At 39.8% G+C, this 27,362-nt stretch overlaps 1 protein-coding gene across 1 annotated transcript in view; it reads right to left on the bottom strand.

Moving 5' to 3' along the window:
* Positions 1-27,362, bottom strand: part of LOC150077410 (cytochrome P450 3A24-like) — a 330,473-nt gene that overhangs the window by 172,434 nt on the left and 130,677 nt on the right. The window contains exons 6-7 of the mRNA XM_090385893.1: positions 11,947-12,086; positions 7,068-7,191 (exon numbers count right to left, since the gene is read on the bottom strand). Of these exons, the coding sequence (XP_090242019.1) occupies positions 7,068-7,191; positions 11,947-12,086 (264 nt within the window). The remainder of the gene's footprint in view (positions 1-7,067; positions 7,192-11,946; positions 12,087-27,362) is intronic.

Here is a 27,362-nt window from a genome sequence, read left to right as displayed (position 1 = left end):
ATTTCCACAATAAAAGATGGAAGTCTGTTCTAGCAATCAACCACCCGCTGGCTAAAGGAAAACTTCCGCACATCAATTCTACAACTGTCTTTCCTCAATTTGAATCTATGCCCCCTCAGGTTCTTAATCTGAGCAAGCGGAAGTATCCTGTCAGCACTGAGTCTGCTCAAACCATTCAAGGCTTTGAACCATTCAAAACCATCCATTGTGATCACCCTCTTCACAGGTGAAGGCAACTCACAGCACTTAGGAGGGATGGCACTGACAGTAGCAGCATATATACTGATGCAGAGGTAGTTAATGCCTGTCAGTTTGACAATATAATGCCTGTACAATGGAGAAAGGGAAAGACCTGATGGAATTTGAATGGCGAATGATTTGCAGCACTAGGACGGCAGGGCCAGCATTTCGGCAAACACAGGCTGAGGGATGAAGGAACAGTGGCAATGATCCAAAGAGGAGCACACAATGTGCTGGGACCACCACTGTCCAACAGCTGAGGTTAACAACAGTTGGCATGTGATGTCTGCTCACAGCTCATGATCTCTCAATTAATGTCAGACTTAAACCAGGACATACAGAAAAATGTTTCTAAGTAGTCATCCAGCAGATACTCTTTCAGATAGGACTATGGAGTAGGTGACCTCTTCATGGGCTCATGTTAACTGACTGTCATTGACACCTCCACCTACAGTGGGCACAGGACCACTGGCTGTGGACATTGTACAACCGGAAAAGAAAATGCCTGATCTGATGAATCAAGATTCCAGTTCCATCATGCCAATAAATGGGTGTATACAGTGCTGTAGTCATAAATTTAGCAGTAGGTATACTCTATTAATTTTACAAAAAGCAGAGAGTATACTGTGCATATCAGGCTTATTTGGTTGTGTGTTTTTTTTTTTTAGGAGCACTAGCAACTAAGGCCATATTTCTCCGGGGAAATGCGGTGGTCATTCCCTGACCTTTCCGCATCCTCCGTATTTGGTGGTCACGGGCTCAAACCCCAGGTCTAATCAAGAAGCATGTGCTACGCACAGCTGCTCCTGCCCACCTGGCTACAGAGATGCCTATCAGGCTTATTAATTGAATTCCACAGGGTATATAGTGTATACCGGCGTATATATACAGGGTTGTTATAATTAAAGTATCCCTATGTAGAGGCCTCTAGAGCGAGTTCTGAGGCTCATACTGAACATAAATTTGAACAACAGGTACAATAAAGAATGCACTCACCATTTATTGGAAAAAAAAAAATTAGTTACAAAATTTGTCACTGTGTGGCATGTAACTATCTTATTATTATTATTAGTTACAATTATGCAAATAACTTACGTTATTTGCATAATTGTAAGTTATTGCCACCATTATTGCCACCGTTATTTGCATAATCGTAAGTTATTGCCACCATTGTCAGCTCTACTGTATAAAAGCAAAGCAGTCTCTTCAAAATTATACAGTAGATATTTGCCTGCACTACAGCAGCAATGCCAACATCATTGGAGGAAAAGATGCTATTAATGAAACTGTACTATCAAAACAGCAACAATGCAGCTGTGGCTATCAGAGAATTCCGGCATCAGAAGCACAATAAGACGGGGACCTATGACTGTTTGTGCTATCTGCAAAATGACTGTGAAATTTGAAGCGACAGGACATCTTGTGTTCAACCTGGTAGGGGTTGAAAACAAGTGGACTCCTCTCATGTTGAAGATGTGACTATGGCTGTTGTGGATTTATGAAGTTAATCTCCATGTGGTAGCACAAGTGTGCCAGCTGTTTCTTGTAAAGTGGACATGCCATATTACACTGTAAGGCTAGTAATGCATCAGGTGTTGTGGTACTATCCTTACAAGATGCACATGCTACAGCAGCTAAAGCATGGTGATGCAGATATTCGTTTCACATACGCACTTTAGTTCTGGTGCCAATGACAGTGGACATCACTTGGCCATGGAACATCCTTTGGAGTGATGAAGCCCACTTCTGTTTAAATGGACAAGTGAATATGCACAACTGCCACGTCACATTTGGGCAACAGAAAACCCTCGAGTCATCCAACAGGTCCCATTGCATTCTCCAAAAGTGACAGTGTGGTGTGGATTTATGGCCACATTCATGATTGAGCCTTTTTTTTTTTGAACAAGTAACACTGACTGGACCCTGCACCTGTTCCACCGCTGGACAGAGATATTATGAAAAGTTGGGAAATTTCGCAATACCAGAGCTGCAACAATATGGGTGCCTTCAGGATACCATATTCATGCAAGATGGTGCACCATCCCACATCCACCGTTGTGTCCAAAGATTGCTGAGGCAACACTTTATAGATGAACGGGTTATCAGTCGTTGTTTCCAGACATCTCGGCCACCCTGATCACCAGACATCACCCCATGCAACTTCTTGTTGTGGGGTTTTTTGAAGAACCAGGTGTATCGGGAAGGATGTCAAACTCTGGCAGATCTGAATCAGGTCTAATGCTGAAGGACAGCATTAGACGTCATGTGCTGGCTATTCCAGTTGACATGTTACATTCTGCTGTAGAAAATGCTGTTCTTCGAATGGAAACTGTTGTTGACCAAAATGGAGGACACATGAAACAACTGTAGTGCTGTTCAAGTGATTCGTATTGCACAGCACCATATAGTGACAAATTTTGTATTTTGTAACTAATTTTTTTTTCCAATAAATGGTGAGTGCATTCTTTATTGTACCTGTTGTCCAAATTTCTCTTCAGTACGTGCCTTAGAACTTGCTCCAGAGCCCTCTACATAGGGATACTTTAATTTTAACAACCCTGTTATAATTTTATTTTAACAACCCTGTGTATAGGTCAAATTTGCTTACTTATAAATATATATATAAATATAAAATAAATAATAGGGCGCCTCCATAGCCAGGTGGGAAGGAGCAGCAGTGCGTAGCACACTCTTCTTGATTAGACCGGGGTTCGAGCCCGTCACCACCAAATACGGAGGATGCGGAAAGGTCAGGGAATGACTACTGCCCGGAGCAATATGGCCTTAGTTGCTAATGCTCTTAAAAAAAAACCAAACAACATAAAATAAATATATATATATATATAAATAAATTTATTTTTTAATTTTCAGTAAATATTTTAATAATATTTATTCTTTCAAGTCTTTCAAAAACGAGACGGTATACGCTATTCACCAAAGAAATTCCAGAGGGTATATGGTGTATACCCTTCACTACAGCCTGTGTACATATTCAATGGTGAGCAAATGAGCAGCTGAAACCAGATTTCACATTTGGATGAAAACAGCTGGCAACAGTGGTATTGTGGTTTAGACGGGGGGATGTTTTCATGAACATCACTGGGTCCTTTCATTCCTATTGAAAATACCCTCACTGCCAGATCGTACCTCAGCATTGTTTCAAACCAAGTTTTGTCCTACACAGTGACTGTGTATCCAGCTAGCACTGCACTCTTTCAACAAGGAAATGTCTCAATGCTACATAACATGCACTGTGCAGGAATGGTCCAAATACATTTTGTGTGTTCCCCTGGCCTCCAAATTCCCCCAACATCAATACCATCGAAGATTTGTGGGATGCCGTGGAACATAACATTTGTCAGTCCATGCCAGTACCTGGCTCCAGGGAATTCTTCTGTCCAGCTGGTATGGAATATCTGAAGCCATTTTCCGTGGTATTATGGAGTCAATGTCACACTGCATGCAAGCAATTATTATGGGAAAAGGTGGCCCAACACACTATAGTAGGTATCATTGTGTTTTAGCTTTTGTGTGTGTATAAGTAAAATAATAATAAATAGAAAATTTTATATGTCAGAATACTCAGTTCAAGTTTTCATTGCACAGGATGCTAAGCTGAGAAAGGAAAATGGAAGCATAAGAAAGGAAGGTGCTGAAGGGTGAAAGAATGTGAAAAATATTAATGATCCAATGATTTAATAATATATACAGCTATAGTCATAAAATTAGCAGAAGGCATACTCTAAGAATGTTATTAATGAATGTCATAAATGTTATATATTTTAATAATATCTAATTTTTCAAATCTTTCAAAAACCAAAAAGTATACGCTATTTGCCTAAAAAAATCCAGAGGGTGCATAGCATATATCCTCCACTAGAGCCCTGAATATATGTAATCATTATGAAGATGATTATATTCATAAAATATAATATGTAAAATACTCATTATCACCTTTGATGTTGAAACATAAAAGATATATATATATATATACACTGAAAGGCCAGAATTCATTAGATATCCCGTTCCTGGGCAATGTATCGCTGTCACCCCTCTCGCTAGTCGATGAGCCCACCGCTTGGCAGGTATATAGGTACTCTGCATCACTGCATTCACATAGACAGTAATACAATGTCAGTATGGATAATCATTGTGAGTTAACTGACTTTAAAAGATGGATGATAGTGGGTGCCCAATGCATGGTCACTATTGCAGAAGTGATACAGAAATTGTACTATCCCCATTCAACAGTATCAAGAGGGTATTGGAAATACACCATTTCTGGAATAACGTTTCATCGTGGACTGCACTGTGGGCGGAGAAAGGTGCTGGATGAATATGGTTGTCGATGTCTGTCTCGCATTGTTTCAGCCAACTGGAGAGACAGAGAGAGAGACAGTGGCACAAATCACTGCCAACTTCAGGTGCCAGAAATGTCTCCACCAAGACCATCAGGTGATCATTAGCCACAACAGGTTATGGAGCAGCCAACCCACCAGAATTCCATTGCTAATGCTACAACACAGGACTCTATGCCTCAACTGGGTGAAAGAACATTGGCACTGGACTTTGGATGATTGGAGATGGGGCTCCTGGTCCAATGAGCCCTGTTTCCAGTTATTTCGACCGAAAGGCAGGTGCATATCTGGCAGAAACCGCACAAAGCTATGCACCCCATTATGGTAACAAGGAACTGTTCAGGCAGGTGGATGGTAGGTAATGGTCTGAAGTGTTTTCAAATGGCACACATTGGGACCTCTGTTACGTCTAGATGCATCTCTGAATGGTCCAGGTTATGTGTCCATTCTTGCAGACCATATGCATTCCTTCATGGTCATTGTGCACCCACAGGGCAATGGACTCTTCCAGCAGGACAATGTGCCTCCCCAGAGAGCCATGGTGACTAGAACATGGTTCAAAGAGCATTACGCAGATTTTACCACCATGGAAGGACTCCCTGTTCACCAGACACGAACCATGTGGAGCATCTTTGGGATGCTGTGGAAAAGTCTGTTCAAACTTTGGATCCTCCACCCAGGAATGCGAAAGAATTATGGACAGTGGTGCAGCAAGCATGGATGGAAATACCTGTGGAATGCTTTCGTAAACTAATGGACTCACTGCCTCACCACGTGACTGCCCTCACCTGAGCAAAAGGTGTACCAACCCATTACTAGGTAGGTATCCCATGATTTCTGTCCACTGTGTGTGTGTGTTTTGAATAAGGGTGATAAACAGGGTGTCTCAAAAATATTGGTACAAACGTTTAGGCGAGGTAGGTAACATCTAAAGGAATGTGAATCGCATAGGAACCCATAACCGGAAACGTCACAAAAAAAAGTAGTAACAGAAGCACAAGAAGCAGAAATGACATAAGACAGTAATTAGTGGCAAACATTTATTTGACATAATATTAACAATGGAGTATGAGATGGATGCATTTCATGATGTTATGACAGATGCTCGAAGGTTCCACCATGAGACGCGATGCATACGTGACACCGACGCAGCATGGATTGCCGGACACAATCGAACACACCTGGAGTTCCTTTGCCAGCAGCAGCAGCGCAGACAAGTCTTGCCACGAGATCCATTTCCATTTCCACAGGCGATTCATACACGATAGATTTGAGGGCCCCCCACAGAAAGAAATCAAGGCTCGATAAATCAGGTGAGCGTGGGAGCCAGGCAATGGGTCCACCATGGCCAATCCATCGACACCCAAAACGCCTGTTCAAATGGTCACGAACACACCTTCCATAATGGGCAGGCACCCCGTCATGTTGAAACCAAATGTTGCATCTCACATTTGCTGGAACATCGTCAAGTAACCCTGGTAGAACTTGTTCAAGAAAGATCCAATATTTAGCAGAGTTCATGCAGGATGGTAACAAGTATGGGCCGACTAAGCAGTCACCGACCATACCTGCCCAAACATTTATTCCGAAGCGATGTTGTGCCGCATGGGGGCACACACCATGTGGGTTGTTGTGAGCCCACACATGAGCATTGTGCTGATTGAATAAATTTCCTGAGTGAAATAAGCCTCATCCATGAACAAAACATAAGCTGGAAAATACAAGTCTTGAACACTTTCTTGGAGAAATCACTGTGCAAAAGCCACACATGCAGGATGATTCTGGGGGAGCAGTAACTGAACCCTTTGGAGATGAAAGGGGTGTAAGGAATCGTCATGCCAGACACACTGTACACTGCAACGAGACACCCCTAAGACAGAGGCAACGGTACGTGTGCTGGTAGTAGGATTATTCTGGACGGCATTCAACACACTTTCTTCCATGGCAGGAGTTCTCATAGAACGTGGTCTGCCCCCACTACTCCTGTTACCTCTAAATGACCAATAATCGCACAAATTTTGATGCACACATGCAAACAAACAGTGGTCTGGTACATGTCTGTCTGGGAAGCGTTCTCCATAAATTAGTTGAGCAGCTTGTCCATTGCCCTCTGCTAATCCATACACTAGGTGCATGTCCGCCAGCTCACAGTTCGTATATCGATGCATGCTCTTCATGCAGCGACTACTGCTTGAATGAGTAAACCAGAAATTTTCCCTCTCGCGAACTAATGAACAGCGCCGTCTACCGACTTACGGTGATGTTTCCGGTTATGGGTTCCTGTGCAATTCGCATTCCTTTAGATGTTACCTACCTCCCCTAAATGTTTGTACCGATATTTTTGAGACACCCTGTATACATGCATTTATTTTCTTATCTTTTTAAAATTTCGGAGTAACAGATTATTTTATTATTATTATCAAAAACAAAACACAAAAAAGGTCAAACGACATATCTGTGTCTATTTACCTGTAGGTATGTCTTGTTCTGCCTCATTATCTCCTATTGTTAAATGTTCATTGCTTATAGATTCAAAATTGCTATATGGGATTTTAGCATTAATCAACAATTGAAGAAGATCAAGAAATCCATGCTAATTAAGAAAATAAACTTCTGTAATTAATCATGTCTTAAAGAATGTTTAATACCAGTATTTATAAAATATAAAGTAAACATCTTTATTGTTTATCTGTACATAAAAGTTAGAAAATTTCATATTTTCATAATAAATTTAATTAAAATTATGTTACTTCACTCAGCTGATTAAATTTTGTTGATCTTTTGTCTTTACACAAGTGTTTGAACAATCTGAACTTATTTTATTACATTTGAGGACGTTATGTAGTTCTTAAGCAAAGACAATATATTACAAAATTTGTAAAATATGTGTATTGTGTTTATTTTGGAGTGAAGCTTGGTGACCAAGATAAACAATGGGCTTCACAAAGTTTGCCAAACCTGTTAGATTGCGGCAAATTAGTAAAAAGAAGATTATGCCATTTGCAATTCCCGTGATTTTGGCATAAACCTACAAACCACTGTGATGATTGTTACTTTTGCACAGGTAATGTTGAGAGATACAAAGAGTAAGAAGGGCATTGTATATCCAATTATTCCATTTGCCATTAGACCAGTTCCACATGGAAACAATCTACAGATTAAATGCCCTCCACTTATAATGGAGAATGTAGCAGCACAGAGTACTGAAAGTGAAGCTTCTGAAGATGAAACTGTAGACTACACGCCTGGAGACAGGGAGTCCAGACCTCAACTGTTTTCACAGCATGAACTTAATGATATGATAAGAGATTTAACAAAGGAATGCACAACACCTTGAGTTAAGTCTGGATTTCATAATGCAACATGTCATGGTAGAGTTAATTAAAAAAATCTTCTAGCACATGGGATGTTTTTTTCATGGTACAGACACAGAGAATGAGAACCAGTCCCCTACTTTTCTGAGGATGATTCTATGGTTTTTGGCAGTAATATAAATTACTAATGAACTATTTAGGAATTAGCTACAATACTACACAGTGGAGCCTTTTTAGTGAATCATCACAGAGGAGTCTCAAAGGCGTGTTGCCCACAATGGAAATAAATATGGGTCAATTCCAGTAGCTCACACTCTGTGCAGTTGAAAGAAATATTTGAGAACTTGAAGAGGTTGCTTACAAACATTAAGTATACAGATTACTGATGCTATCGAGGCAGTGTTAGGTGGGTTGGTAAACTGCTAGGTAGGGGGGTACAAGGACTAATAAATTAACAGTAGCCACTGGCAGAGGTAGTAGTAGTAGTAGTAGTAGCAGTGGCATTTGATGCAAGAAAGCAAGTGTATGAGCTTATGCAGCTTCAGTCAAAAAAAAAAAAAAAAATCACACCATTCCTTTCAAATGCCTGTCCAGTTCCTCCTTAAATTTATTCAACCTATCAACTTCCACAACGACAGATGGAAGTTTGTTCCAGCAATTAACCACCCGCTGGCTAAAGGCAAATTTCCGAACATCTAATCTACATCTATCTTTTCTTAATTTGAATTTATGACCCCTTAGGTTCGTAATCTGAACAAGTTGAAGGATCCCATCAGAATTCAGCGTGCTCAACCCATTCAAGGCCTTATATACCTCAATCAGATCACCTCGCAGGTGCCTAGTCTCCAGCCACTGCAATTTGCAGAACTTAAACCTCTCTTGGTAAGAGGATCCCTTCATTCCCCTCACCAATCTTGTTGCCCTTCTCTGTACATGCTCAGGTAACTCAACATCCTTCCTAAAATGAGGCCTCCAGACCTGTACGCAGTACTCAAGGCGTGGCCTGACCATTGCCTTATATAGAGGGATAATCACTTACTTTTCCCTGCTAGCAAAATTCCTATATATCATTGACAAAACCCCATGACCTGCCTGGCAGCCTGTCTGCATTGCTCAGAAAACTTCATATCTGACTGCACAATTACTCCCAGGTCTTTTTCATTTTCTACCACCTTAAGTGTAGTACCACACAGTTGGTACGTTTCTCTGGGGTTACTTCTACCCATATGCAGTACTTTGCATTTGTCAAGGTTAAACTTCAGTTGCCAATTCTTAGCCCATCTGCCCAAATTATCTAGATCCTGTTACAGTAGCACACTGCCATTACTGTCATTAACAACCCTGCCAACCTTTGTATCATCTGCAAACTTCGACATTAAGCCTGATATACCTTCATCAATATCATTAATATACAAAACAACAGTGGACCTAACACCGAACCCTGTGGGACTCCATTAATAACATTTCAGATAGGATATTTCAGAGACTGCTGGGAGTCATTGGGGTACAAGTAAACACATGGGTTGTGTTAGGGTAGCTAAGAAAAAGAACAGGTGCATGTATACTTGCATGTACACCAGTACTAGGAGTTTGGTAAATAAATTTGATGAATTTGAGGTATTGCTCAAAGCATCAAAGGCGGATATTGTTGGGATATCGTGGTGTCACACAGATATAAGGAATGCAGAATTGGAATTTGGGGAGTACAATGTCTACAGAAAGGATAGACAGGATAGGAAGGGAGGAGGGGTTATGCTATTAGTTAAGAAACACATAAAATCCAAGGAAGTGAAGCCAGTCGACATCGCTGGACAGTGCAGTGTGTCGAGTCAGTTTGGTGTGACATAAGCATGGAGAGATCAAAATTGAGAGTAGGAGTGTGCTATAGGCCTAATGACTCTGATGAGTATAATAAGAAACTGTTCAGGGAAATAGAGTGGGCCAGTAAATCAAAGAGTGTTATAATGAGGGATTTTAATTTCCCATATATTGACTGGAATTTGTCTTGTTCAGCCATAAATTTCTTTAAACTATCAACTTCCACAACAGATGGAAGTCTGTTCCAGCAATCAACTACCCGCTGGGTAAAGGCAAACTTCCACACATCTATTCTACAACTGTCTTTCCTCAATTTTAATCTATGCCCCCCCCCCCCCTCAGAGGCCGACCGGGCTAGCCGAGTGGGTAAAGTACCTGCCCGGCAACCCAAAGGTCGCGGGTTCGATTCCCGCCTCGGGCTTGGATCAAAGTACTGCAAAAACCTTGGGAGGTGCAATATGGCCACAGAAGCCGATGCCCCAACAACTACCAAAACAAACCCCCCTCAGATTCTTAGTCTGAGCAAGGGGAAGTATCCCATCAGCACTGAGCCTGCTCAAACCATTCAAGGTCTTATACACCTCAATCAGATCGCCTCGCAAGTGCCTAGTCTTCAGATGCTGCAACTAGCAGAACTTAAGCCTTTCTTCGTAGGCACACCCCTTTGTTCCTTTGGCCAGTTTTGTTGCTCTTCTCTGTACTCATTCTAGCAACTCTACATCCTTCCAAAAATGAGGCCTCCAGACCTGTATGCAGGTTTTTCAAGGTTTCTCAAGTTGTGGCCTGACTATTGCCTAATACAAAGGAATAATCACTCCCTGTCACTGCTAGCAAAATTCCTATATATCATTGACAAAACTCTATGACCTACTCTGGCAGCCCGTCTGCACTTTCCAGAGAACTTCATACCTGACTGCACAATTACCCCCAGGTCTTTTTCATTGTCCAACTTCCTTTGAGTGTAGTACCACACAGTTATTACGTTTCTCTTGGGGGTTACTGCCACCCATATGCAGTACTTTGCATTAGTCAATGTTAAACTTCAGTTGCCACCTCTTGGCCCATCTGCCTAACGTTTCTAGATCCTGTTGCAGTAGCATACTGTCTTTACTGTCATTAACAACCCTACTAATATTTGTATCATCTGCAAACTTGGACATTAAGCCTGATATACCTTCATCAATATCATTGATAAATACACAAAACAACAGTGGGCCCAGCGCTGAACCCTGGGGGACTCCAGTAGTAACATTAGTCCACGATGAGCAGTGTCCATTGATTACCACTCTCTGCTGCCTCCCACTCAACCATCCCTTTATCCACAGTAGCAATTTGCCTTCAATACCACATTGCTCCAATTTGTGCAGCAGTCTCAAAAGCCTTTCTAAGATCCAAATATATAATATCAAAGTTATTCCCTGCATCCAGTTCCTTTGTGATCACATCATAATATTCGATCAAATTGGTCAGACAAGTCTTCCCCTTGGCAAACCCATGTTGTCTGAATTATTACTGCTGTCTTGACTAGATGATCTTGCAATGCTTCTTTAACCAGTGACTCCATTATTTTCCCTGGAACAGAAGTTAAACTATCAGGTCTATAATTACTTTTGTCACCCTTTGAACCTCCTTTGTGAATTGGGGATACATTTTTACATCTCCAGTCCATGGAGACCTCCCCTGAATATAACGATGCTCTCATAATTATGGCTAAGGGTTTTCTAACTTCCCTCGCTGCCTCCTTCAATATAACTGGACAGTTATCAGTAGAAGACAATATCAGTATAAGAGATTTACAGTAAAAGAGGATATGGTCAAAACCAGTAATATAAGATGAGCATAAAAATTTATTGTTTATACCCCAGCGGAATCACCAGGTCAGTGGAGTTTATAATAAATTGCCAATACAAATGTTAATCATATTTCGCAGTCATGGGCTTGAACTCTGGTCCACTCAGGGCACATACTACTGCACTCTTACACTGACCACTCAGCTACATAGTGTGATCATTCACCAAGCACAGAGGTTATCAAACCAGAACAATAAATTATGAGAACAGGAAGAGTATAAGATGAAAGGAGGAAAGAGCAAATAAACTGTAACCACATGTAAGAAGTGGTAGAAATGTTTATACAAAGAAGAGAATTATTGGATTAAAATTAATTAAAACAGATGTATATATTAATTTTGAAAGAGTAATTTTCAAATAACTAACCTTCGGATTTGTTCTCCTGTGTTGCACCACCTTTCGGCAACCTTGGATAATAGTTGTAAATGGATTAACTCCTCTGTTCATAACAATTTCTTTTAATTTTCTTATATTAACCATTAACCAACGCAATGCTGGAAAACATACTGTGGGAGGAAGAAATCTGTTACAGAATTTTACATTTATAAAGGTATTATAACAGTAATTTAATTCATATTCATTAAACATTCAACATAATTTCTAACATTAACATCACAGCGCCATTAATAACATGTCTGAAAAAGAGTGTGAAAAATGTGAATGACAAAGATAAAGTTAAAGTCAATTTTATTCTTTTTTCAATGAAGAGTTTGAATTTTAAACAAGGAAACAAGTAATCTACTAACATAACACCACTCTACTCTTAAATATATATATATTTTTTTTTTTTCCAGCAGGAAAATGCTAATTTTTTTCTACACAAAACTTGATGTTCAGTAGTACCTTCCTTGTTGTTAGTTACTTTGGATTATCCAGGTCCATTTCTGTATTAGGCTATTATAGCAAACATTTGACAATCCAACATGTTCAAGGACACAGAAGTGCTGCATTTTATGATTTTCCAGGTTTTAACAAATATTTGGAGAATTTTGGAGAAGTACATTTCAATGAACATTAAAAATGAACAACTGAACTTATTTACATCTATTGACTTACATTTATTGACTAATGACTATAAATAACAGGATTTTTGGAATGAGAGTATCCATTGTTGTAGTCAATGTATTTTCTGCTCCAGGAAACTGATAAGCTTTTGAAAAGTTTTGCTGTTTTATTGACCTAACTGTCATATTAAACAGTATTTTAAAAAGAAGCTTTATAGTCCTAGTCACACAATTTAGTTTATTTTTAATTAAGCTAGAGATTTTGTAGATTGCTATTTAATATACCTAGAACCTTCAAATTGTTTGAATCTTGCCACCATTCTTATCATATTGCAGAGTGAGTGGTAGGAGAATTCTAATTTTTTAATTGTGATAAATAGGTAGCTCTAAAGTTTGAATCGTGTAGGTTGGTGGTAGATGGATAATTTTGTTATATATTATAATTATAGCATATATCTCAAACTTGATAGCATAAGGTATAATATAAAACTATATATATAATATGTATCACTGCATTAGTTTAGTATAGTATTGTATAGTCAAGTATAGTATAGCTAAATCAATTAAATTTAATAAACTTATTAGTTTTCATTCTTAATTAATTAAATTGCATTTAAATGGAAATCATGCCATTTAAATGCAATTGGGAGTGCAGTGGCTCAGGGGAGAACAAAGCAGTGGGAGTGCAGTGGCTCAGGGGAGAACCGAAGGGACAATTCTTGAATGCATCACAGCCTAAAAAATGTGCAATTTGTGAAGTGTTTGCAGAACTTTCTGGAACAGGACATGATGTAGTCAAGGAGAATGAATGTCTTTGTGTGTGTGCTTGGTGTAGAGAGTGAAGAAATTAGGTGCCAACTCAGTGTTATGGTGGGTGTCTGAGTTTAAAGAGTAGGGTAGATGTAGGGCTCAATGGTGACAGGATACTTCCACTTGCTCAGATTAAGAACCTGAGGGGGACATGGATTCAAACTGAGGAAAGACAATTGTAGAATAGACGCGCTGATGTTTGCCTTTACCAGCGGGTAGTTGATTGTTGGAACAGACTTCCATCTGTTGTTGTGGAAGTTGATAGCTTAATAAATTTAAAGCTGAACTAGACAAACATTTGGAGTGACTGGATGGATGAAATGAGATGAGGCATATGATGCAAGAAAGCTGGCTTTCTTGCATCATATGCCTCAATTAATGCTAATGCTAAAGAGGTTGTCACACAGAGATAAGGAATTCAGAATTGGAATTTGAGGAGTACAATATGTACTGAAAGGATAGACAGGATAGAAGGGGAGGAGGGGTGATGCTGTTAGTTAAGAAACACATAAAATCTAAGGCAGTGCATCCAGTTGACACAGGTGGACAGTGCAGAGTTGAGTAAATTTGATGTGACATAAGCACTGGGAAAGCAAATTTGGGAGTAGGAGTGTGTTACAGGCCTAATGCTTTGTTCTCCCCAAGACCTATCGAATGGACACACTGCCTGGTGAATTTAAATGACCACCTGGCTAAAATTTAAACGATTTTCGCAGTACCATATGGTACTGCTCACTGATCTCTATCAATATTAATTCAAATATAGTATGCAATCGAGGTCAATGCGACAGGAGCATATAATGTTAAATTATGCAATTAATTTTCACTCTGGTTCACTTAAGTCACATTTATAAATAACAGAAAATTTTATAATATTGTGAAGTATTACACTTCCTCACCCAGCTACTTCATAATGCCACCCAGCGGGCAAAATTTTCTGGGGAGAACAATGTAATGACTCTGATGAGTACGACGAACAACTGTACAGAGAAATTGAGTAGGCCAGTAAATCAATTAACTTATAATGGATTATTTTAACTTCCCAGATATAGACTGGAACTTTTGGGTTGGTCCTTGCACATTAGCAAGACTTTTATGGATTTACTGGATGACTCTTTTCTACAGCAGCATGTTCAAGAGACAAGCAGAGGGAGTAATACTCTTGATCTGATTATCAGCAGTGATTACTCATGCATTAAGAATCTGTAGATAAAGGAACCACTAGGTGGCAGTGATCACAGTATACTGCTATGGGATTTAATCAAAGATGTAATTACCATCAGAGGTAAAGGGAAGTTTTTTGGTTTCTTAAAAGTGACTACAGTGGTCATAGAAATGTTTAAATTCTACACAGTGGGACCAACTGATGATGTTACCAACAGCAAATTTTAAATGGGAAGCATTCACGGAATTAATCTTGGAAGCTACTAGGCTTTTCATACCAACTAAGAAATACCGTTCAAGGTTTAGGCCTAAATGGATGTCAGATGAACCAATGATACACATGGCAGAAAAGAAAAATGCATTTCATACATACAAAGGGTACTAGGAAAGTTTTGCAATACAGCTTTGTTTATTTAATTTTTTCAAAGTAATTTCCTCTACATTCAATACACCTCTCCATCCTCCGAAACCAATCTTTAAACCAGTTCTGCCAAGTTTCACTAGGGAGTAAAGCACACTCGTTGTCCCAAGCCCGTAGAAGGTCCTCATCACTGGAAAACCCGCCTCCCTTTCAGCTTCATTTTCACATGCAGGAACAGTGCAAAGTCGCAGGGAGCAAGGTCTGGACTGTAGGGAGGGTGCTCGAGAAGTTTCAGTCCTGTCGTGGTCAAATATTCGGTGCAGGGAGTGCGCAGCACACGCTTCTTGATTAGACCGGGGTTCAAGCCCGTCACCACCAAATACGGATGATGCGGAAAGGTCAGGAAATGGCCACCGCATATCCCGGAGCAATATGGCCTAAGCTGCTAATGCTCCTAAAAAAAAACCAAAACAAAAACAACATCGGTGCAGGCTTTGGCGCGGTGAGCTGGAGCATTATCGTGATGGAGGTACCAGGTGTCCATTCTTGACTTCGGCCGCAGGTTCTTCATAGATCCAATGACTTTAGGCAGGCATTGTTCAGTATACCACTTAGCTGTGACTGTCTTCTGTGTGTCCAAAACGACACGTTCCACAATTCCACTCGATTTGAAAAATACAGCTATCATTTTCTTCTTTACAGATCGGGATTTTCTGACAATTACGGGTGTGTCGTCATCATCAAAGACCCAAACTTTGTTTTGAGCCTTGGTCGGCAGATCGTAATAGTACAGCCAAGTCTCGTCACCTGTCACGATGTTGTTCACATACCGAGATTGTCCCTTATCAAACGTTTTTAACATCTCCCGGCACCAAGTCACACGTCGTGTCATCTGCTCTTCAGTCAGTTGATGCGGCACCCAGGGAGAACAAAGTTTCTTCACGTGCAAATGATCTTGCAGAATCGAACGAATTGCTGGTGCATTTAGGCCCAAAGTATCCTCTATCTGTTGGTAGGTCACTCGCCTGTTTTCGTCAAGCATTTTCCTCACAGCAGTAACGTTTTCCTCCGTAACTGACGTTCGTGGCCTTCCCGGCCTCTCAGAATCCTCCAGAGTGAAATTTCCCCTTTGGAATTCTCTATACCACCTGAATATCGTTGTACGATGTGGACAATCATCATCTAGTGCAAGAGTCATTTCTTCTAAGCACTGGTCTATGGTTAAACCACGCACGAAATTATACCGCAAAACTGTCCTTATCTCATTTCGTGACCACGATGCCATCGCAAGCACTTTACACTCTCACTACTAATGAATAACTGAGCCCATCGACTTGGCGCGGCGGCTACTATGCACGTATGAACATGTCTCAACATGCAGCAACAAGCAGCTTCCTGTGATTCATTGTTGCGTCATATTGCAAAACTTTCCTAGTACCCTTTGTATAAATTATCAAGAGAAACAGATGCCTATGGCAGATATAAGCTAGTCTGTAATCTAGTGACAAAGGACATTAGGCAAGCAAAGGAAGATTATGAGAAATCTTTGGCAAGCAATGCAAAGTAAAACAGTAAATATTTTTTTACTTATGTAAGCTCTAGAAGGAAGAGGATGAATCAGACTGGTCCACTTGATATCGATGGTTCGATTATTGACGATTCTGCTGAGGTAGCTGACAAACTGAATGAGTATTTTGTATATACATTCACACATGAGGAATTCTGTAGAGAACCGGAGGCTATAAGCTTATCAAACTCTAACAGGGAGTTAAATGATTTTGTAATAAGAAAGCAAATTGGAGAAGAAATTGCTACAGTTAAATGTAAAATGCCTGCATTTTACCTATCATCCGCCTACATCCATATACTTTTGTCCCTCTACTGTACTTTTTGGGAAAAGAAGTGTTTGGTCATTTTATCGCATTTGAAGAAACTATAACTATTGAAAACAGACTCTTAAGGTGAAACCCTAATCTGATAACTGCAGAGTAGACTGAACAATCAGTTCTTTTCGCAGAAATTGGATTCCCGAGTTCGGAGATTGTGAACCCTCACCCTGAACAAATATGAGCTTCGTTCTCGTAAGGCTGTAACTCCCTCTCTGTTTTGGTCCCCAGTTATCAGCCCTGAAGATTAGCCTTCCCCCTCCCCACAAGATCAAGCACTGGACCAATGGGAGCGTGGGAAGTGTATATGAGAAGGGCTCTATATATATATACAGGAGGAGAGGACGGAGAAAAGAGCGGAAAGTAGATGGAGAAATAAGTAAGGGAACGACAAAGGCTGAAACCACCGCCCTGAGTTTCCAGCTGAACCATAAGTTACAGTAGATAGCGTCATTCCTCATAATGGTAAGTTTTATTTTACTTTTACCCTTTTTAGTACATAAGCATTCCTCCTCAGTAATATAATTGTTGTTGTAATACATCATTGTCTGTAAATTATAGTTTAACCTGATGAGTTTATTCTTAATGTCACTTTAATTGTTGTTACAATACATCATGACACATTGTCTGTAAATTAGAGTTTAACTTGTCTAGCTTATTCTTAATGTCACTACACAACACCCAATTGTTATATACCTCTACACTCACCAAGACGTGGATTGCAGGCTAGAGATGAGCTAACTGTGAAAGAATCGCATGAAGAATATAAACATGTCACTGAATCACTTCACTAGCTAGAGGCACATAAGGTGTCTTTTCATTGCTTATTGTTGTTAAGAGTGGAAGAAAAGATGTTCTGTGCTTTTATTTAGCTTGTATATTTCTGCTATAGTTTGATAATAAATTATGTTTTGTTTTAGTATCCCTGCCTCACACATATTCTCTTGCTGCACGGCAACCATAACATAAGTTTTATAATAAAGAACTATTATTGGGGCACTTCAAGATCTGACTATAACAGATAGAGTCTTGTAGTGAAAAACACAACGCTGGTCAAAGCTGCAAGTTCTATTCATTACGTGGCTCAATAGATCTTTTAGAGCTTGAGACCACTGTCCTATTATAAAAATCACTAGGCAGTCACATAAGTTCATTGGTGTTTTCGGGAACATGCTTCAATTAAGATTTTTTCAGCATCCAAACCATTCCTGATAATTAGGCATATTGTGCAGCATTTCAGGTATACAAAGCTATAAATCGCAGACCGGCATAGTAATGAATATTCCCCCAAAACACCAAGTCTAACATAAACATAAGGCAGGCACCTGGGTTGATGAGATCTATCCAGTTATATTAAAAGAGGCAGCAAAGGAAGTAAGCAGGCCCTTAGCCATGTTTATGAGGATATCCATGGATCAACGAACTGGATATGTCCAAACGTATCCCCAATTCACAAAGGGGGATCAAAAGGTGACATGAGTAATTACAGATCTGTAATTACTCATGTCACCTTTATGTTAGTTTAACTACAGTTCTGGGGAACTTAATGGAGTCATTGGTTAAAGAAGCACTACAGGATCATTGAGAAAAGACTGCGGTTATAGTTCACACACAGTACGGGTTTGTTGAGAAGTCTTGTCTGACCAATTTGATTGGATATTATGATGTGGTCACAAAGGAACTGGATGCAAAAATTAATTTTGATATATACTTGGATTTTAGGAAAGCTTTTGATACTGTTGCACATGGAAGATTACTGTACAAGTTGGAGCAGTAATGAATTAAAAGCAAGTTGCTACAATGGCTAAAAGTATGGTTGAGTGAGAGAAGACAGAGAGTTGTAATAGTAGTGGCATGTTATGCAAGAAAGCAAGTGTATGAGATGATGCAGCTTCAGCCAAAAAGAAAATCGCACCATTCCCTCCAAATGCCTGTCCAGTTTCTCCTTAAATTTATTCAACCTATCAACTTCCACAACGACAGATGGAAGTTTGTTCCAGAAATTAACCACCCACTGGCTAAAGGAAAATTTCCACACATCTATTCTACATCTGTCTTTTCTTAATTTGAATTTATGGCCCCTTAGGAACAAGTGGAAGGATCCCATCAGAATTTAGGGTGCTCAGCCCATTCAAGGCTTTATACACCTCAATCAGATCACTGCACAGGTGCCTAGTCTCCAGCCACTGCAATTGGCAGAACTTAATATCTCTTGGTAAGAGGATCCCTTCATTCCCCTCACCAATCTTGTTGCCCTTCTCTGTACACACTCAAGCAAATCTATATCCTTCCTAAATTGAGGCCTCCAGACCTCTACGCAGTACTCAAGGCGTGGCCTGACCATTGCCTTATATAGAGGGACAATCACTTCCTTTTCCCTGCTAGCAAAATTCCTATATATCATTGATAAAACCCCATGACCTTCCCTGGCAGCCTGTCTGCATTTCTCAGAAAACTTCATATCTGAGTGCACAATTACGCCCAAGTCTTTTTCATTTTCTACCACCTTAAGTGTAGTACCAACACAGTTGGTATGATTCTCTGGGGTTACTTCTAACCATATGCAGTACTTTGCATTTGTCAAGGTTAAACTTCAGTTGCCACGTTTTAGCCCATTTGCCCAAATTTTCTAGATCCTGTTGCAGTACCACACTGCCATTACTGTCATTAACAACCCTGCCAACCTTTGTATCATCTGCAAACTTCGACACTAAGCCTGATATGCCTTCATCAATGTCATTGATAAATTTACAAAACAACAGTGGACCCAACGCCAAACCCTGTGAGACTCCACTAATAACATTAGTCCACGAAGAGCAGCACCCATTGATTACCACCATCTGTCTTCTCCCACTCAACCATCCTTTTATCCATTGTAGCAACTTACCCTTAATACCATTCTGCTCCAATTTATACAATAGTCTTCCATGCGCAACAGTGTCAAAAGCTTTCCTGAAATTCAAATATATGATATCAAAATTATTTTTTGCATCCAGTTCCTTTGTACCCACATCACAATATCCTATTAAATTTGTCAGACAAGACTTTCTCTTAACAAAGCCATGATGTCTGAATTATTGCTGCAGTCTTGTCTATATGATCCTGTAATGCATCTTTAACTAGTGGCTCCATTATTTTACCCGGAACAGAAGTTAATCTAACTGGTCTGTAATTACTCATGTCACTCTTCGAGCCCCCTTTGTGAATTTGGGATACATTTGCACATCTCCAGTCTGTAGGGACCTCCCCTGAATCCTAGAATGCTCTCATAATTATGGCTAAGGGTTTGCTTACCCCCTTTGCTGCCTCCTTTAATATAACTGGATAGATCCCATCCACCATTGTACAAATTGGAGCAGAATGTTATTGTCGGGGGGGGGGGGGGGTGTTAAATCTTCTATTTTATATGTATACCTTTTATTATTATTAGTTATAATTTCTGTAATTAATAAATCTCGTTAAACTTTCAGACCCACCTCTCTAAACTTTGTATTTCCCAGTTTATTTTCCCCCTAATTTTACCCCCCCCCACCTCCACATTAACACCTGACTTGTATACTGCATAGAAGATCACAGATTCTGGGGGAACAGAAGTTCGTGTATGTCTCCTCTGGACTGGCTGAGTATTCAGAATGACTCATACTACACTTGATAAACATATATACATTAAAAGAATATATCATAGAACATCAATTGGGTATTATGTTAATTACTAGCATTATATGTGTGCTAAGATGTAAAGATAATCACAACTCATATATCATGTCTCTTCATGTCTTTCTGCCTTTTCTCCTTCTGGTTTAGGTTACATCTCATAACATTCTCTTGTCTTCTAACAATTTAAACTTCCCAACTGGGATTACAGCTGTTGTTATTTGTTATTTGGTTTTTAGGAGCATTAGCAACTAAGGCCATATTGCTCCGGGATATGCGGTGGTCATTCCCTGAATGACCTTTCCGCATCCTCCGTATTTGGTGGTGACGGGCTCGAACCCCGGTCTAATCAAGAAGCGTGTGCTACGCACTGCTGCTCCTTCCCACCTGGCTACGGAGGTGCCATGGGGGGGGGATTACAGCAGTGAGCATAACACCTATATGTATATTTTCCTAGATTTATAAATCCCCGCTATAATCTTTCTTTAATTATCCCTTCCAAAAAAATTACATGTGCATAGAACACTCTTTAGTCTCAACTTAAAACATACCAGTCTCGAGTACATATATCTAAATCTTCCTTGCTTAATAAACTTATCTTTGTGATGAAGTACATATATCTATATCTTATGAACTTTCTCCTTCCCTTTATGCTAAACAATATCAAATCAACTATCAACTAATTTAAAACATTCCCGAGAGTCCTTTCCTTCAAATCAAGCTTAAAACTATTATCTAGTACTTACATAACAGCTTAGGGGATCACTCTTTACACAACCTTTTTCTCAGCTCAGGGGCGGCCATCATCATCAGCATAGGGCATCATCAGACTCCTACTGGAATTAGTCATCGGCTAAGGAACTGCTGCTCATCTACAGGAATTCTCCTTCGTTCAGGAAATCACTCTTTTCTCCATAAATGGGTTGCTCTGGCCCGCTTTGGGCGTCTGATCAGCTCGACAATACTGGGGTGCATAATAAATTATCAAGGCTCTCCTTACTGCTTTATTGAGAAGCCAGACTGCATAACTCTTCCTTATATTTCTATACTTAGACTTTTCGATCCTTATCACTCAGCTCCAGCATATGTGTTTCCATCTTTCATTGGGCATCTCCTTCCTATTTCTACGTTGCGGCTGACCTCTCCCAGAACTTGCCTAACGAATTGTCTTTGCGACAAACTGCTTCAATTCCCACTACAACATTTCAGTGATTCACAAGAACTCCCACCTTCTTCAAAACTTCCTACAACTCCAGAAAACTCTAAAACTCTCTCACTAAAAAAACTCCCTTAAATTAATTTCTCTGTCCGCTACTCTCCAGCGATTCTCCCGGCACATCTCGGGATTTCTTTCCAGCCGCACATCACTCAGGCACACCCACAGGAACTCTCAAAAACTTCCAAAAACTGCCCAAACTGTCAAAAACTGGAACTCTCACTCTCCTCCTGCTCCATCTCCTTTTTGCTTCAGCCACCCCTTCTATTCTGATCCAATCGTAGTTCGGTCTTCATCATCCCTTTATTCTCATTCGCTCTCTCCCACTTCCGTCGGTTTCTTGGCCCTTCCCTTTCCTGGGGAAACATCCGACTTCTCGAAATTTCTAGAAGCTTCGATGAACTTCCGGACGTCTAGAAATTTCTAGATATTTCCTTGTGATCATTCCGATGCACTTACCCCTTATTAGTCCACTCTGTTTTTTCTCTACCACTCCTTGAAATCAGTAAGTGCTCAAGGAGTTGGTTTGTTTTATCCAGCGGCTAGCCATTTCCACACGGCGTATGCCGCATCCAGGGTCCCCTCCACCCCTCTTCGTCTTTAAAATTCTATCTAACCTCAAGGGGGGAGTCAGTTCCCTTGTTCTTTTCTTCCAAAGAGCTGCCCACTTTCTGTTTATAGCGACTTGAACTGCCCTTACGGTGCTCCCATTGTATTTTTGTGCCCTGTCCAGCTACCCCCCGTTGTTACGCTAATCCTTCCCTACTTAACTGTACGGTACAGAGCGATCACAACCTAAGATGAAAATCATCCTATGTAAATAATATTATTTAATATGTACATATATTTTCTTGTTATGTTATAATATTTATTTCCCTAGGATAAGTGTAAGAATTGGGTTCTTACAGTATTAAGGGTAAATTGCTACAATGGATAAAAGGATGGTTAAGTGGGAGAAGACAGAGGGTGGTAATCAATGGGTGCAGCTCTTCGTGGACTAATGTTATTAGTGGAGTCCCACAGGGTTCGGTGTTAGGTCCACTGTTGTTTTGTATATTTATCAATGATATTGATGAAGGTATATCAGGCTTAATGTCGAAGTTTGCAGATGATACAAAGGTTGGCAGGGTTGTTAATGACAGTAATGACAGTGTGCTACTGCAACAGGATCTAGATAAATTGGGCAGATGGGCTAAGAAGTGGCAACTGAAGTTTAACCTTGACAAATGCAAAGTACTGCATATGGGTAGAAGTAACCCCAGAGAAACGTACCAACTGTGTGGTACTACACTTAAGGTGGTAGAAAATGAAAAAGACCTGGGAGTAATTGTGCAGTCAGATATGAAGTTCTCTGAGCAATGCAGACAGGCTGCCAGGGCAGGTCATGGGGTTTTGTCAATGATATATAGGAATTTTGCTAGCAGGGAAAAGGAGGTGATTGTCCCTCTGTATAAGGCAATGGTCAGGTCACGCCTTGAGTACTGCATACAGGTCTGGAGGCCTCATTTTAGGAAAGATGTAGATTTACTTGAGCATGTACAGAGAAGGGCAACAAGATTGGTGAGGGGAATGAAGGGATCCTCTTACCAAGAGAGGCTTAGGTTCTGCAAATTGCAGTGGCTGGATACTAGGCACCTGCGTGGTGATCTGATTGAGGTGTATAAGGCCTTGAATGGGTTGAGCACGCTGAATTCTGATGGGATCCTTCCACTTGTTCAGATTACGAACCTCAGGGGGCATAAATTCAAATTAAGAAAGGACAGATGTAGAATAGATGTGTGTAAATTTGCCTTTAGCCAGCGGGTGGTTAACTTGTGGAAGTTGATAGGTTGAATAAATTTAAGGAGGAACTGGACAGGCATTTGGAGGGAATGGTGTGATTTTTTTTTTATTTATTTTTTTTTTTGGCTGATGCTGCATAAGCTCGTACACTTGCTTTCTTGCATCACATGCCACTACTACTACTACCCCACGCACCTTTCTTATGTTTAACTTCAACAATTTCTCCTCCACTTTTCTCTCAGTTATTACAAAATCATTAAGCACCCTGCTACAATTTGATAACCTTCTGTCATTTTCAAACCTTAATAACTCCTCGTGTGAATGTAGATGCAGAATACTCATTCAGTTTGTTTGTTATCCGAGCAGGATCATCTACAGTCAAACCATCGATATCAAGTGGACCAATCAGATTCATCCCCTTCCTTTTAGAGTTTATATAAGTAAAGACATCCTTGCTGTTTTTCTTAGCATCCTTTGCAAAGATTTCTCGTAATCTGCCTTCGCCTGCCTAACCTCCTTTGTGACCTGATTACAGACTAGCTTATATCTGCCACAGGCTTCTGAGTCACTTGATAATTTATATGCATCCCATGCATTTTTCTTCTCTGTCACGAGTCTCATTAGTTCATTTAATAACCATTTAGGCTTAAACCTTGAACAATATTTCTTAATAGGTATGAAACTTTTAGTAGCTTCCATGATTAATTCCTTGAATGCTACCCCCTTAGAATTTACTATTGGTAACATCGTCAGTTGATCCCAGTGTACAGAATCAATGAACACTGCCCTTCACTGACTAAAGCTATTAGTGGAATTCCCCAGGGGTTATTGCTGAGCCCATTGTTGTTTTCTGCATTTATCAATGATATTGATGAAGGTATATCACGCTTAATGTCAAAGTTTGCAGATGATACAAATGTTTGTAGGGTTGTTAATGACAGTAAGGACAGTACACTACTGCAATAGGATCTAGAAAAGTATGATATAGGCAGCAGTAACCCCAGAGTAACACACCGTGTGGTAGTACATTCAGGGTATTGGTGAATGAAAAATACATGGGGGATAATTTTCTGAGCAGTGCAGACAGGTGCAAGAATAGCTCATGAGGTTTTATCAATGATATATAGGAATTTTTCTAGCAGCAATAAGGAGGTGATTATCCTCTTGTATAAGGCAATGGTCAGGCCACACCTTGAGTACTGCATACAGGTCTGAAGGCCTCATTTTAGGAAAGATGTTGAGCTACTAGAACGAATACAGAGAAGAGCAATGAAATTAGTGAGTGGAACAAAGGGTTGCTGTTATAAAGATAGTCTTAATTTCTGCAAACTGCACCATCTGGAGACTAGGCACCTGTGAAGTGATCTCATTGATGTGTATAAGGCCCTGAATGGGTTGGGCAGGATAAAGGGAAGGGTTTGCTTTTGTAAAGCTGACTACAGTGGTCTCCAACAGATTTTAAATTCTATACAGTGGGATAAACTAAATTCTAAATGGGAAGCATTCAAGGAATTAATCTTGGAAGCTACTAGACTTTTCATACCAACTAGCTTCACCTGATAATTTATATGCATGGGATGCATATAAATTATTAGGCAATACAGAAGCCAATGACAGATATAAATAGTCTGAAATGCAAGCGAAGGCAGATCACAAGAAGTTTTTGTTTAAGAATACAAAGAAAAACAACAAATACTTCTTTAGTTATATAAACACTAAAAGGAAGGGGATAAACAGAAGTTAAACTAACTGGTCTGAAGTTTAACAAACTGGTCTGTTTTTCTGTTTTATTAACTTAAATTGGCATATTAATTTATTTTCTAGAGTAGCTTTATATTCCAACTTACAACACTTAGTTTAATTTTAACTTCGATAGAGATTTTGGAGGTTGTTACTTAGTATTGGTAAGGGTATCCAATCCACGTGTTTTACAAGTTTTGCAGCTCTGGCAAACGCGAGTTTTTTTGCTATATTTAGCCCCTTTATTGATTTAATTGTTATATTAAATTATTTTCTATAAGTAGCTTATAGACCTAGTCAAGATCCTTGGTTTATTCTGAATATAGATATTGAGATTTCGGAAGTTAATTAATATGCTGCTGCCATTGTTATGCAACACAACGTTATATCCCGTACTAGATAGCGTTAGCTTAGTATAGTATAGTACAGTATAGTATATAATATTATCAATTAATCAGTAAAAATTATTAATCTTGTTAAACTTCACTGTCAATTAAATTGTACCTTTTTAAACTAAACACATATAACGACTTAGATTTTACAAACATAACATTATTAATTAATACATAACTTGATACGGAAGTTATATAATGAAACTCGGAGATAATACTCGATACTGAAAAAATATATATATATATATCTATATATAGTGTTATAACTGCATTGGGATATAAGTTTAGGTTATAATTTTGTACTGAAATTGAAATATTATTGAACTTTAATCGAAATCATGACTCAGACCAGAGTTGCAAAGCAAAAGGCTCAAACTAATGGGAGAGCTCTGGCTCAGGGGAGCAGTTGCCCTCTCAATCACAGCCTTTTAAAATGCACTGTTTGTTTGATGATCTTTGTGTGTGAATATCTTTGTGTGTGCGCAATGTAAGGAGTGCGGGGAAATCAGGCAAAAACTCAGTGTCGTTATGAGCCTATATGAGAGCTTGAAGGACAGGGTGGATGCCCTCGAAGGATCTAAATTGAGGGGCCCATTAAGCTGTCAGCAGCACACATCAACGCCAGAGCTTGCACTTGATCATCATGCAACACAGCGACAACCACCAAAGCAGAATACGCTGGTACCACAGGAACTAGTAGTTAGTGACTCTATTTTCAGGGAAACGGGGAACACATTGTGTAAAAAGGATAGGTGGAACAGGACTATGGTATGTCTGCCAGGGGCAAAGGTTGATGACGTTGTAGAGCGGATATCATCTTTTAAGGGCACAAAAGGTGATATTGCTGTACACGTTGGCACCAATTACATTAAGAGTAGGAGACCAGCGGAATTACTTAAGTACAGGTCACTGTTGAAAAAAAGCCTTGAATTAGGATTGAACATGAAAGTGTCTGCAATTCTTCCCAGACACAATAGGAGGGAGTATATGATGAGAGCCTTGTCAATCAATTTGGCCCTAGAGAGATTGTGCAAGGCTCAAGGGGTAGAATTTTTCTCAGCCTGGTTTGTTAACAGGAGAGACTGCTTCTACAGGGATGGGATACACTTAAATAGAAAGGGTGCAAGAATATTTGCTGATGCTATTGAGGCAGTGTTAGGTGGGTGGGAAAACTGCTAGCTTGGAGGGATACACAGAATAACAGAATAACAGATTAACAGTATCTCCTGGCAAAGGTGAAAGTGATTCTGGCACTAATTCTATTGGAATGAGTAGCAGCCTGGAAAACAAGATGCAGGGTATTTCAGAGACTGCTGGGAGTCATTGCAGTACAAGTAAACACATGGGTTGTGTTAGTGTAGCTAAGAATAGGAACAGGTGCATGTATTTGAAGAATTTGAGGTGTTGATCAAAACATAAAAGGCAGATATTGTTGGGATATCAGAGATGTGGTGTCACACAGATATAAAGAAGGCAGAACTGGAATTTGGGGAGTACATTATGTACAGGAAGGATAGACACAATAGGAAGGGAGGAGGGGTTATGCTATTAGTTAAGAAACATAAAATCCAAGGAGGTTCAGCCAGTTGACAACGCTGGACGTTGAGTCAGTTTGGTGTGACATAAGCATTGGGAGATCAAAATTGAAATTGAGAGTAGGTGTGTGTTATAGGCCTAATGAATCTGATGAGTGGAATGAGCAATTGTGCAGAGAAATAGAGTGGGCCAGTAAATCAGAGGGTCTTATAATGGCGGATTTTAATTTCACAGATA

This window comes from Mastigoproctus giganteus, chromosome 12 (genome assembly GCF_048544385.1).
Source record: "Mastigoproctus giganteus isolate SK-2022 chromosome 12, ASM4854438v1, whole genome shotgun sequence".
Lineage (NCBI taxonomy): Eukaryota > Metazoa > Arthropoda > Arachnida > Uropygi > Thelyphonidae > Mastigoproctus > Mastigoproctus giganteus.
This window is presented reverse-complemented; position numbering and strand designations above follow the sequence as displayed.